The sequence below is a fragment of the Cebidichthys violaceus genome, unplaced genomic scaffold (genome assembly GCF_023349555.1).
Source record: "Cebidichthys violaceus isolate CVI_PGR_0920_01 unplaced genomic scaffold, fCebVio1.0.p SCAF_11, whole genome shotgun sequence".
NCBI lineage: Eukaryota > Metazoa > Chordata > Actinopteri > Perciformes > Stichaeidae > Cebidichthys > Cebidichthys violaceus.
The window spans coordinates 10,441,978-10,455,122 of NW_027176274.1; the positions used below are offsets into that span (position 1 = coordinate 10,441,978).

The 13,145-nt window shown below is 40.8% G+C and overlaps 1 protein-coding gene across 1 annotated transcript; it reads left to right on the forward strand.

The window, feature by feature from the left end:
* Window positions 1-518: 518 nt before the first annotated feature.
* hat1 (histone acetyltransferase 1) lies at window positions 519-12,917 on the forward strand. The gene is made up of 11 exons (XM_068704451.1): window positions 519-598; window positions 1,171-1,242; window positions 1,352-1,427; window positions 2,706-2,826; window positions 6,820-6,996; window positions 7,140-7,261; window positions 7,883-7,987; window positions 8,483-8,589; window positions 9,101-9,252; window positions 10,210-10,326; window positions 12,213-12,917. Exons 1-11 carry the CDS (start codon window positions 592-594, stop codon window positions 12,381-12,383), a joined length of 1,227 nt encoding a protein of 408 aa, XP_068560552.1. The 5' UTR covers window positions 519-591; the 3' UTR covers window positions 12,384-12,917.
* Window positions 12,918-13,145: the final 228 nt, after the last annotated feature.

Below are 13,145 nucleotides of genomic sequence, written 5' to 3' on the forward strand. Positions count from 1 at the left end.
CTACCGTAGTATTTGTAATTATTCAATATCAATATTTTGTTTTAATGAATGAGTTTTCGGGTCTTTGGACTTGTTGGTGTTAGGTGATGCATGTATGTGTAACTTTCCTTCTTTTATAGGTTCCTTAGAATACATCACTCTAGGACATTGTGATGGACATTTGTCTCTTCTTTTCTGGTATTTATTGACTAAACAGCTAGCTAGCTAAGCTAGTTGATTAAGCCAATGTTACTCAATAAAAAACACGAGCGTTAATGTTATGCTGGTGTTGGCTCAATTGAAACCAATCAATTACGAAAATAATCTGTATTTGCAGCCCTAATATAACTAAATTGTGTTTGTAAACAGGGTGTTTTTTTCACCTTCCTCTGTATCCAACCAGTTAGTTTTGTTCAAAATTGCCATTTTATTTACTTTACGGAGTTAATATGTGGTAAAATCACAAGTTCCACAGTCGTTTTGCGTAATACTACAGGAACCGTCAACAAAAAAAACTACATCCTGTTTTTAACGGAAGCACAAGGACCCGGAAGTTGTCCTGATTCCGCGGGTCTTTTGGGACAACACAGCTCCGCACATCAGTGTGCAGAAATGGCGGGTGAGTGGCTAAATGCTATCATGCTATACTACTGCTCTCTTCGTTGTAATGGATATCCACTGAAATACGGACGACGGCCTTTAAGGCCAGTTGAGTAGTATACTGCCCCGGGTTATCTGTTGAAAACATAGCTAATTGAGCTAAGCTAACGTCGCATTGCAAAGCAGCAGTAGGGGCCTGCCTGCTAGTAGCATGCTAACAGGCTGTCATAGCATACCGTGTGTTGGTGTGTTTATGTAACGCCTGGGTTGTCACGTTGTGCGTCGAGTGTGTTGATGGATGCTGGCATCCTTAACTTCGCTTTGATGCCCTTTCCCCTCACAACACACCGTAACCTACCCATACCTCCTTAACCTTAAGAGACAACTGGTAGCGTTAGGGCAGTTTTTGTAAAGCAGCTAAACCTGCACCACTCTTATTATGCAGCAAGAAACAGATTCATTAATTAAACTCTCCATTAAGTTGAAATGGAGAAGTAGAAAATAGTCCTTTAGAAACAACTAATGTTTAAAAATTGACAAAACTTAACAATTTCCAGTTGGTTTGTGGTTTATGTTGTTATGTGTTTTCAGGAGTAAATACCATGGAGAAGAAACTGGCTGAATACAAGTGTGACACCAATGAAGCTATATGCTTGAAACTGGGTATGTGTATGATATGTTTTGTAAATTAATATGATAATATGTGTGCAGTGACAATGCATAGCTTCTATTTTCTCACATTAGCTGGTTGAACCCTGTCTTCTCCTCTCAGTTCGCTTTCCGGAGGATGTTGAGGATGATGGCACCACATTCCACCCTGAGTACAGCCACCAAATCTATGGGGATGAGTGAGTATTTATTTCCTCGTCATTGCTTTTCCCTGCTTGTTATAAAACTGTTGTGTAGGCTAATGCAATGTAATGAAAAGCTTGTTCAAGATAGTTAATGTAGAAGGACGCTGTGTTACATTTTCAAAAGTGAATATGCAATAGAGGAGGGAAACTGAAGCTTTACGCCCTGAGCTATCCTGAAAGGGTCTATGCTCCTCTAATAAACCATGGAAGCGACAACTCCAGCATAACGTTCACCAGAGCTGTCAAACACACTGCTGCATCCGTGGGGGGAGACTCTCCACTATGAATAAAAAAAAATGCTGTTATCGGCACGTCTCTGTCATCATGTTGCTCCGAAAAGCAACAAATGCAGTTTCATCTGACCTGAGACAGAAGAAGCTAGTGGCACAGACTTAAACGCACACACGCGCAGTCAACATGCCGTTGGTGTGGAGGTTCTTCAGCTTGCGTGGCAAAGACATAAAGCTCCCAATTTATCACAACTGTCCAAAATACGCTGATCAGAATCAAAATCAGCAGGTCAAAAATCGGAATCGGGGAATAAAATAAAATGGCAATCGATGCTCTCTACTTGGTACAACAGAACATGATACAATAAAATAGAGTACTTGCCAATACCAAGTCTGTTTCATACTAAGTCTTGTAGAGAATGCAGGGAAGTTTAGTCTCAGGTATGCAACGATAAAAACAGGAACAAAGGTCTGTCTTTCGTGTTGTTTTAGTCTCACAAAAAGCTGTAAAGTGTCACATTATAAGCCTGATGTGATGCACAAAGAGTCATTGCTACTTACTACATTATCGCCGTGACACCTGTGTCTGTGTCGTTATGCTCTAAATTACATTTCCAAATTAGTCAAAACTAGGATTGGTTATTTTTGCACTTGCTGCAATCAGCTCAAAGGGAACTCAGTAATTGGGGCATTAATCATTTCAGCCAGCGTAATTGCTAGTAAAGCTCAATCACACACAGTTGCATAATGGTGAAATCTATTTTGCCATAAACTGCCAGTGATGTAGTGGTGAGAGAAACAATGCAACTATGTGAAATAAGTGGCCAGACCTACAGCAAGCATTTGTCACTCACTAATGAATGTCATTAAAAAGGCATAATCAGATTGTTGTTATTGTCCCTGTGGTATGAATAATCCTAGACTGCACACTACATAACACGGCTGCTGTTTTATTATTTTTCTGAATGCAGGTCACTGTCCTCGTTAATAAATACAGTAGCCTTGCTCAGATTTTTAATGATTCCAATCACTTTGTCTGCAGTGAGGTCGCTTTTGGATACAAAGGTCTTCAGATACAGCTCTTCTACACTGCTGGGAACTTGAGCACCCTCTTCAAAGTGAAATATTCCTCAAAAGTCACTGAGATGTTTGATTGTGTGGAGGTAGGACATGCATTTCATTGTTCCTTTTTTAATTTAGAAGCACCCTTAAATGTGTCTGTGAGAGCTGTGGCAGGATCACTGCTTATTATACTTGTCAGCCATTCTGTTCTGTTATTATAATGATTATTGGAGCAATAATCATGTACAGCGCGTCAGCTTCCTGCATCACCCTGTAGCAGTTCATTTTGCAATAATAAGCCACTCCTTGTACATTATCCTGTTTATTAGATGGCTAATTTGAGACAAAGTATTGATTAAAACAAATATTGTATTGAGTTAAAAAAAAGTCAAGCATCCAGCAGTTAAATGTGAACTTCCGATCATGAGGTGGCTAATACCAGGGATTCAATGGGATGATCATTTATAGCTCTGTGTCTGCTGGATGCTAAAAGCGCTCTTGTGTGACATTGCAGAGAGTAAACACATCTGTGATTAGGTTAAGTAACAAGAGAGAGATAAATAATTAAAGAAATGTAAAACATTTTGGCAAAGCTGCAGTCTGACTCAAACATGCTGTCTGCTTGAGGAAGTCACTGGTGATGGAGGCCACCTAAAGGTCTGCGTACCCTGAAGGAGCTCCATCCATGGATGAGAGACTTTTTGGCCAGTATACTAAATCATATCTTTAACATAGAAACCAAACACATCAGCAGGAACACATCGACCCCACCATGAAGCCTGGTGTTGTCTTAGAGAGGTGGTGACTCAACTTTATGATCAGTTTGGAGGCTGCAGTTTGTGGTGCTGTTGAATTGTATTGCATTATAATTAATGATTTGTAATATTTACATGTATTGCCATCAAAGAGACTTTTCTGATGACCACTATGATTCAGTATTGTGAAATGGTAAAACATAAATAACCCAAGCGGAGGCTGTTCAAAAGTATTGCAGCATGTTGGTAAACTGAAGGGGAAAAAAGGCATTTGCCGTATTTTGAGTGTAGTTGTGAAAATGTTAGTTTTGTTACCCGATGTCACATATAATTAGTGATTTTGGAAAACTAACAGCAGGCGACCATAAAAGTAAAAATGAAACAGGATTTTCATTTTTGTCAAAATGTTTTGAAAAACTCAACATCACATCAAAGTACAGCAACAGACATCCTTAATAATCTGAATCGACCTGTTGGTAATACTGTGCAGCGTTACTGAGTGGCTGCCTCCATAATTGGATGACAGAAGGATTGCGCAATCACTCATTCTTTACGGCGAGCTGATAGACCTTTGGTGCTCTTTTGTGATATACCGGTGTGCTGTTTCTTCATGTACTGAAGTAACTCAAAGCCTCTCTGGGTGGTGGCATTATTCCTGTAAGAGATCTCCTGGTTTGTTAGACTAAATCTCAGCCCACCGCGGCCCCCTGTGCCAGTACACTAATCCTACTCCTCCCTGACGGAAGAGAAGGCTTTTAAAATGGTTTTGTACGTGGGGTCTAACATGAGGAATTGATTTTTTTTGTGTGTGTGATTGAATCAGCAGGAGGAGTAATGTGACACGGTTGGATATCTTGTACATATATTTCCAGGAGCGAATTGTTTGCTCAAGTCATCAACAATCAAAATTGTTGAGGCTGAATATCCTCAAACTAATCTTCAGTAGGTTTATTATTCTTTAATGTGAGACGACCCTTTTTATGTAACGATGAATGCATTCGTTGACTTTATTTCTCCGCTAATGACTTAAACGTTAGTTGCACTGCTTAGTTTGAAAACGTTTTGCCTTTTTTTTTCTTTTTCTTTTTTTTTTTTTAAATGGCCAGACATAAGAATTTACATATTATCAATAGCCAGTATTTGGACAAAAAAAAACAATCAGTAAAGTGAAATGCTTTAACGTACTGCTAGCTCCTTTTCTGAGACTTCACAAAAGGCCGCTTTGAATATTCCCCTGAAGCTGTCAATGCAGCAAACATGCAAAAACGAATCCAAGAGTTGGCCAGGGGGCCCTATTGAGGTCAGATGATTCAACTGTGGGGACATCTGTCCTGTCTGGAAACAGCAGGGGCTCCCTCACTGGACAATGTAGCCTTCCACTGGTGGTAGCGGGAGCAACTTGTAAACTCACCAGGTTTCCTTGTTTCTTGTGGACGCACTCAAATTCCAACGTGACCCTGTGACGTCCACGGTTCCTTCCGATAGACATTCAACATTACTTTCATCTCTGGTAAAAAAACTGCCATGGCAAGCAATTTTTAAACCTGAAGAGAGCCATTAGACTTTTTTTGGGGGGGAACATAGTTTAGAGCTGATATTCAAACTGAAATGGCTGGCTCACTGTCAATGTGCGCCACTACTTTAGTGTTTCGGTGTTGACCCCCTGAGTGTTCACCTTGTTAAGGGTTTGAGTGCAGCTGGTGTAGAGGTAGAGAGTGAGGGGAGCACCAGAGTTCAGGCTGCATCTGAAGAGTGTTTGTCTCTGAGTGCGTGTGGACGGTCGGGGTGCGGTGCAGCTGGTGAGAGAAGAGAGAGAGAGAGAGAGAGAGAGCGAGAGACGAGGGGATGCAGAGATTGGAGTTTATGCAGCTGCCGCGTTGATACAAGACTCTCATCACCACATCACCTTCTCCCCTTTTAAATCCGCCAAAAACACGCAGCGCTGGACCTCTCACGGAAAAAAACGCTGATTTATAGCACCAGACCTTTTGTGCACATGGGCTGGAAACTACCAAGTACTCGTAATGTCATTATTTCCTTTCCATTCATAATCAACGTGGATGTGTAAATATCCTTTAACAAAAAAAAATGAAGCCCCTGTTTTACAGATTTACTCTAAACATTAAAAAATGACTGCAGATTTTGGTTGTAGTGTGGTCTTTGGAGTAGATTAAAGAGATGGCATAACACCAACACGACAAATTAGATAGTTTGTGCTCCCTTTGTGGTTATTGTTAGAAATCAAAGACATTAACAAAATGTTCTAAAGGTACTTTGTTAAGTTATATTCATGCCAAACTAAGGCATCTATTCTGGAAGGCTGTGCAATTTAGTGTCTAGTATGCAGGAGAGTGCTTGGGACAAAGGGACTTGTTTGTCCATGGCCTTTTAAGTATTGTCCTTGTTCCTTAGAAATGTGGCTGAACAATCACAATGGTTAAGAGGCATTCAGCTGCAGGTGCATTACTTCCAGTTAGATATTAGCTGATGTCTGAAAGGGGGGGGAATTAGCAGTATGTTGTATTAGCCTTTTGTAGTGCATTTTGCTCAGACCTTCTTCATTTCCCCGTTTTCAATGCTGAGCAGCGAGGGCCTCTGTGCTGCAATAATGCCCATCACACATGTAAATGGTGTGAAAGGGCTGCTCAGCAAAGTGTTCTCATGTCAATCCTTGTGGAAATGGATACAATGCAAACATTACAGCTGAACTAACCACAGGTTGCACTGAGAAAAAAGTCCAAGGGTAGGGCCCCTTTGTCTCCGAGGCTCTTTGAAAAAAAACGCAGGGGCCAATTCATTTGATTGGGTTCACTTGGCAGGATTAGAGGAGAGGCCTCTATTATGGATGCCCCAAAGGTTTGTTAAGTTGAGATCAATTCATAAGATTTAATTTCCCAGTGAGAAGCAGAAATGTGTTTATTGTGGCAACTTCATCACATATTCATGGTTTAACGTAAGTACTAAATGTACCTATTTAAGTGGTCTTTTCACCGGGGAGGTGGGGGAGGGTGATCTCTGCTCAGCTGACAGTTTTAATTGCCTAATGGTTTTCTTTTCATTGGCACAAAACATGTATGCTCCCAGTTTTATTATATATGATTAACTGTCCTTTTCCCTTCATGCCTAATATAAGAACAACTTATATGAACATATAATCTGTGTACAAAACAAAGTATGTTTTAATATTTGAATTTGTCAGAAAATACCTCGCTGGTCACATTTATGGAAACAAGTCTTTCAAATGTGAACAAGGAAGAAATTATGATTCTTTTTTTTTTCTTTTTTTACATCCTGATTTGTTGGTTGAATGATTAAATTTATGCACATTGTGTTATCTAGCCAGATGATATCGAGGGAAAGATCCGGGAAATCGTTCCCGCTGGGTTCACCTGCAACTCCGACGACTTCATTTCACTGCTGGAGAAAGAGGCCAATTTCAAGCCCTTCGGCACTCTGCTCCACACGTACACCGTCCACAGCGAGGAGGCCGGAGAACTCACGTACCAGATCCACAAGGTACAAACATCCCTTATGCATTTCAAGATCAGTTTGTAACTTTTTTTTTAAATAATTGCCGTTGCTTCTAAGGTTTAATGTCGGGGACGGGATTTAACTCTAAACCACAGCAGACATTTAGTTTTTGCCGTATTTGCCCCCAGGCTGATGTCACCGGCCCCGGATTCCTAGAGTACCACGAGCGCCTGCAGACCTTCCTCATGTGGTTCATAGAGACGGCCAGTTTCATCGACGCAGATGACGATCGTTGGGACTTCTTTCTTGTGTGAGTGCCCCCCCCCCACACACACACACACACACACACACACACACACACACACACACACACACACACACACACACACACACACACACACACACCCTGCTCTATGCCCACCCCTACCTCTAAAGCCTTTATTGTGTCATTGAAAAACAAAGATCCCCTTTGTGGCGCTTGTGACCAATTACCAGGCCAGTTTGATTATATTTCCCCTGTAGGAGAATTGTTGATCAGGCAAGAGCTTCCTTTGTGCCCGAAGGCCCTTTTCAAATTTTTCAGGGGCAAGAGCTGAATTGAATACTGTTGTCTTTTGAAACACTGAACAATGTCTTAACAGTAAAAAGAGCCTCTGCCAGTGTTTTCTTTACCCTGGCAACTATTAATACTGACAATGGGCAAAATGGACTGAAGTGATTTTGAGGAGCTCAGTCCCTCCTCCAACCCCTTCTCTTCCTCTAAGTTGCAGTACTCCAATTAAGTGCATAATGTATTCAGGTTGTAGCAGGTGTACCAATCGGGGCCTGGCTGCTCTAACATGCTGATGTCGGTGGTGGGGGGGGCTAAAATGGACATTGCATGGGAGTGTGCCTGTAATTGACCTGTTTGCCTTTTGTGTTTTATCTGCAGATTTGAAAAGTACAATAAAGATGGGGAGACTCTCTACGCAACTGTTGGCTACATGACAGTTTATAATTACTACGTGTACCCAGACAAAACCCGACCACGTGTAAGGTAATTGCTGGGGCAGCACGTGCCTTCCCATTCTTTTGTGAGAAAAAGGAGTGGAAAATTATACATTTCTTTATCCTCTTCCCAAAAAGAGCCCAAATTACTGGCTTATATAGCCAACCATTCAAGCAGATTTTGTTTCATTACCAATCCAGGGTGATTTGTATCTGAAAACAACTTTATAGATAAGCTTATGATGTGATGGATCAGGATAACAATCTATTAATGCCTGCTTTTGAATCAAAGAATTTCAGCTTCTGTTCAGAATCGCCACATAAACCAGTTTTGGGACTTATTTTTGAACAAACCCGTTTTGCTCATTGGCCGTGTGTGTGTGTGTGTGTGTGTGTGTGTGTGTGTGTGTGTGTGTGTGTGTGTGTGTGTGTGTGTGTGTGTGTGTGTGTGTGTGTGTGTGTGTGTGTGTGTGTGTGTGTGTGTGTGTGTGCGCGCACACGCACACGCACACGCACGCGTGTGTGTGCCCTTTTAACTAAACAGCCAAATGTTGATCCTGCCTCCGTTCCAAGGAGAAGGTCACGGAGCTCAGCTTCTGGAGGCAGTGCACAGGTTTTACTGCAGCCTGCCCAAAGTGCAAGACATCACAGGTGAGCCTCGTGGTTTTTAGCATAGATAAACATTTACTCCGAAATGCTCACGTCTCCCACAAACAGTTTGAATGATTTGTCCCTGGTGGATCCAGGGGTTGAGTTAGTTTGGGGTGCTGGCGTGGATACTAAAATGTGCTGAGGCTCTATTGAAACTAGTTGGATCGAAATAGTTTCTCTGCATGGAGACAGAGGATAAATACTAAAGAGGCATCCTTTGAGATAGGAATCCTTTTTTACGGAAGAACTTAACATTTAGCAAGTGAATAGGCAGAACGTTCCGGCTAACAGTTTTTCTGGACTTGAGTAATTTCTTAATTCTTAAATATAATTACTTTCTTGAAGTTGTTGCCTTTCTTTTGTAAATGCCCATTATTTCCCCCACTCCTCCAACACAAACGTGTATATACACTGACAACTATATTAACAAGTTATATGTCTCAAGTTTATTGCAAATGGTTGGAAAACCTCCATTGACTCATTTGAATTGTGTGACGGTGTTTGCGATCAGCTGAAGACCCGTCTGAGAGCTACGTGAAGCTGAGGGACTACGTACTGGTCAAGTTCTGTCAAGGCCTGCAGTCCTTCGCTGTGGACAAGCTGCACCTCGGCTTCTCAGCTGACATGGCCAAAGAGGCACAAGACAAGTTGAAAATTAACAAGGTGATGTATGAGGCTGCAACTCATTTATTTTTTATATGTACAGTTTTGTCTATAAAGTAGTGGGGAAATCCCTTTGCAGTTTTATAATTCAAAATATTTATTGTACAGTCATTTATAAAACAAAGAAAAGCAGCAAATTGTCACATTAAGATGTTGGAACTAGATTAACCATGATTATCAAAATTGTTGTTTTATGTAATTAATTGATGCACAATTAATCCAAATTGCGCTGTACATGCAATGGCTCCAACATCAAGTCTTTAGCTTTGAGCTTCACCGTGTGTTTGTGTGTAGAGCTAGCTGGACACGAGGGCTATGTGGTCTGTAGCTGATGGAGGCCTTTACTGATCCTTTCACTCGCCTATATTAATGAAATATTAAATCTCTGAACTAAAATGCAGCCTTTTTCGACTAGAGGAGCAGGGTCATAACCCTTTTGTGTACGTGTGTACTGTAACACTAAGATGAATTCACCCCTTTTCTTGTCATTTGGTGAAATACAAATGTATTAAAGTTCTTCTTTCATTCAAAATACCTTTTGTGTAATTCAGTTTTAACACAAAGTCAGATTCCAGTTTGTATGATCCCTTTTCTCCATCGTTTCAATTGTTATGTTTAATACTCCAGACATGCAAAACTTTCAGTATTGATATGTTGACCATCCCAGTTTGCTGCTTTGCCTTAAATACTACTCGATTGTGTTCTGTTATTGTCACTGGTTGTCATAGTGTGGACTCTTTGAGGTAAAATGACTGCTGGGTGGCTTTTCTTGAGAAAACTGTGCTCTTGTTGGAACAGATAACTAGAGGTCTGATTTATTATAAGCCCTGAGAAGCTTACGACTTCCTGTAGCCATTGTGTTGGGAAGTGTGTTAGACTCCCAGTGAGGCACACTTGTGTTTTGTACATTTCAAAATAAAATTAATATTTTAATAACGCGTTTTCCCCTTTCTACAGAAACATGCAAGGCGAGTGTATGAAATCCTGCGCCTGAGAGCAACAGACATGAGTGATGAAGACAAAGCCCGAGCGTATCGTTTGGAGGTGAAGAAGAGGCTATTTGGACCATACAGGGTGAGGTTTTACTCATCACCTCTTCAGCTGGCTTTACATGCCAGTGCGGAGTCAAACTGTGCACACAAAAGCATTTTTTCCGATTCAGTGATTTGCTGATTTATTATATTAAATAATTCTGATTGTCAGCTCTGTCGCTATCGAGCAGGAATCCGGTGTGCAGTCTTCTAGCTTTTTGTTAGCATAACATTACAGCCGTTCAATGTAGGAAGCAAAGGGCCCCATGTGTGGCGTACAGAGCTTACAGCTCTACATTGTCACTGTTTATTGTGTTACCTTTTTAGAACAGCGGAAAAATTGATCTTCATTCCTGTTAGAATTGATAGATTGCTAGTGCTGCATTGTTACAGCCACAATAGGGCGCACCAGGCGTCTGTGGTTTTGCTGCTGCTGGAGCTTTTTTCTATTCAGGCACATGTCATTAGTTAGGATTTGCATTTCTTTGGGAGAAATATTTTTTCCGTGAAAGTGTGTTTGAAGCACTTTGTCAAAAAAGCCGTCTCTATTCAGAGTTCTGTAGCTTTACTTTTGCAGCACTTTTCAAACTTCATTGGAAAACAGTGCAATTTCGTAAAAATTGCTTTGTTATTTTTCTCATGTTCTCCTTGCAGGTTTTATTTGAGTTTCAAGATATTTAGAGTAACAGGCTTCAGCCTAGTGAACAGAATATCATAAGCTTCTCTCATTTTGTTTCACCAGACTTGACAGTGAGTAGATCTGTGTGCACCAACATATAACACCTACATCCTGTTTGCTTGTGACCATTTTATGTTTGAGCTGCTCACTGAGACTTTGCATACCAGCCATTAGAGAATTTTCTGTCAGCAGGGTAACCACATGTCTCCAAAAAAAAGGCAGCGTTTGACGTGGAAATGACCTATGTGGTGAAGCGGGAAGTAGGAATTCCTTGGGAGAACGGCACGGAAAGATCTGGTGGCCAGATGCAGAGCCTTTTTCCTTCCCTGAGGAGATTTAGCATGTAGTTAGTCGAATGGCAGAAGCCGCTGCTCTGTGAATGTGAGGATTATATATTTCTGCTCGTATCCCCAATTCCCCAGTGACCACGTCTGCATGCATATGCGTGCAGGATTTTATTTAAGCAGCAGATTGCACTCAGCTCAGTGACTATGTACTTTGTTCATCAATATCCAAAACATTTCAGCCTTTCTGACTTCACTGCAGACGTTTACCACTGTCTTAATAAGGCCTACTGTATAAACGCATATAAACTGAAACTGATGGATCCATTATTTGATCATGCATAAGTTGCTAATATTATATTGTTATATTCACATCTTGCATAACATACTTTGTCTTGTTTAATTAGCTCTCAACCACTTGGACAGCGATATTACAGCGTGGGGGAAAAAACAATTTTATTAAAGGAGAACACTGGTGATAATCTATTCTTCGTTTATTGTCAACAAATCCCATGAAAACACCAAAGCCGGCAGTAAATTGAACCTAGATCTTGCTGTTAAAGGCATCCAAACCTATTGTGTAGTGTATAAACACCAGACAAAAGGATCTCTCACAACAACATGAAGATGGTGTTCATACCTGGGATGAAGTATGTTTTTCAGTGTAGAATCCATATTGTCCTTTTGTAACTAGTGAAATAGCTAGAAGTTGAAGTTTGGGATCGGATACAAAATCTGCTGTTAATGATGATTATTCTCACCATAACTTCTATTAACATTGTACAATATTCATCAATCTCAGTTCTGACATTGTATTTGTTTCTCCAAGTAGCTTATACATCCTTTATGACATAGTTGTTCCTAACTGCTGATTAATAACTGAATTACTAAGCACCTTTTTTTTGTAAGCGATGGGACTGATTTAACGCCTCGCCTGTGTGTATCTGTGCCGTTATGCTTGTGCAGAAGAATCAGAGGGAGTTGACGAAGATGAGGAAGTGCCTGCGGCCCGAGGAGCTGGTGTCCCACATGGATCAGATGGACACTCAGACGCAGCACGAGGAGCTGGAGAAGAGTTATCAGGTTGTTGTGGAAGACTACAGGAGAATCATTGAGAGGATTGCGACGCAGGCCTGATCAGACTCTGAAACGCTGCTGGCCTGGAGCTCACCCCTCTCAAACGTACAGGTGGTCTGCCCTGTCTGTACAAAGCCCACATCACCACAGACGTTGGCTGCAACCGAGAAGAAACTCTCCTGATGTAACAAAATCGCTGTTTTAATTAAAGAGTGTTGCAGATTTATTGTGGCTGAGTCGGTGGATAGATTGCAGTGGAGAAGACCTGTCTGTTTCCCCAGCTGATGTTGATACAGTAGAGGAGAGTGGTGCAGCTGGAGGGTTTTGACTTACTGTTTGTCCCATGAGTGTAATCACATTGTGTGGGATTAACTGATACGTAATATTTCACAGGTTATTGGAGGTCCACTACCCTGCAGAGAATTCCTGCTTCTTCTCCATTCTAGACAATTTTTTAAGATCTTTTGTCAAAACAATTCCAAATGTGTGTTTTGAAGCACTTCATACTGAAAATAAAAAAAATAACGTTTTGTATATTGCTCAAATGGTGTGATTCTTATTGCAGATAAGAAAATAAAAAATAGCAACTCAGTATCTTTTTTTCATTTTGATTTTTATTTGAACATTTTGACACTCAACATTTCATGTAAACAAAAGGAAAACAAACAGATAAAAGACAGCTATGGAAACCTAAAACGCAGTTAAGTATTCAAAACTCCACCACTATAATTTTTCAGGTTCACAATGAACGGTTAAAAACAAGATTTAAGCTTCTACCGCCACGCTAGCGTCTTTTTGAGGCTGTGCATACAGGCACAGCTT

Coding starts and splice junctions, on each gene's coding strand:
- hat1 (XM_068704451.1), top strand. Junction 6,997..7,139: donor TCACGTACCAGATCCACAAG/GTACAAACATCC, acceptor ATTTGCCCCCAG/GCTGATGTCACCGGCCCCGG. Junction 7,262..7,882: donor CGTTGGGACTTCTTTCTTGT/GTGAGTGCCCCC, acceptor TTTTATCTGCAG/ATTTGAAAAGTACAATAAAG.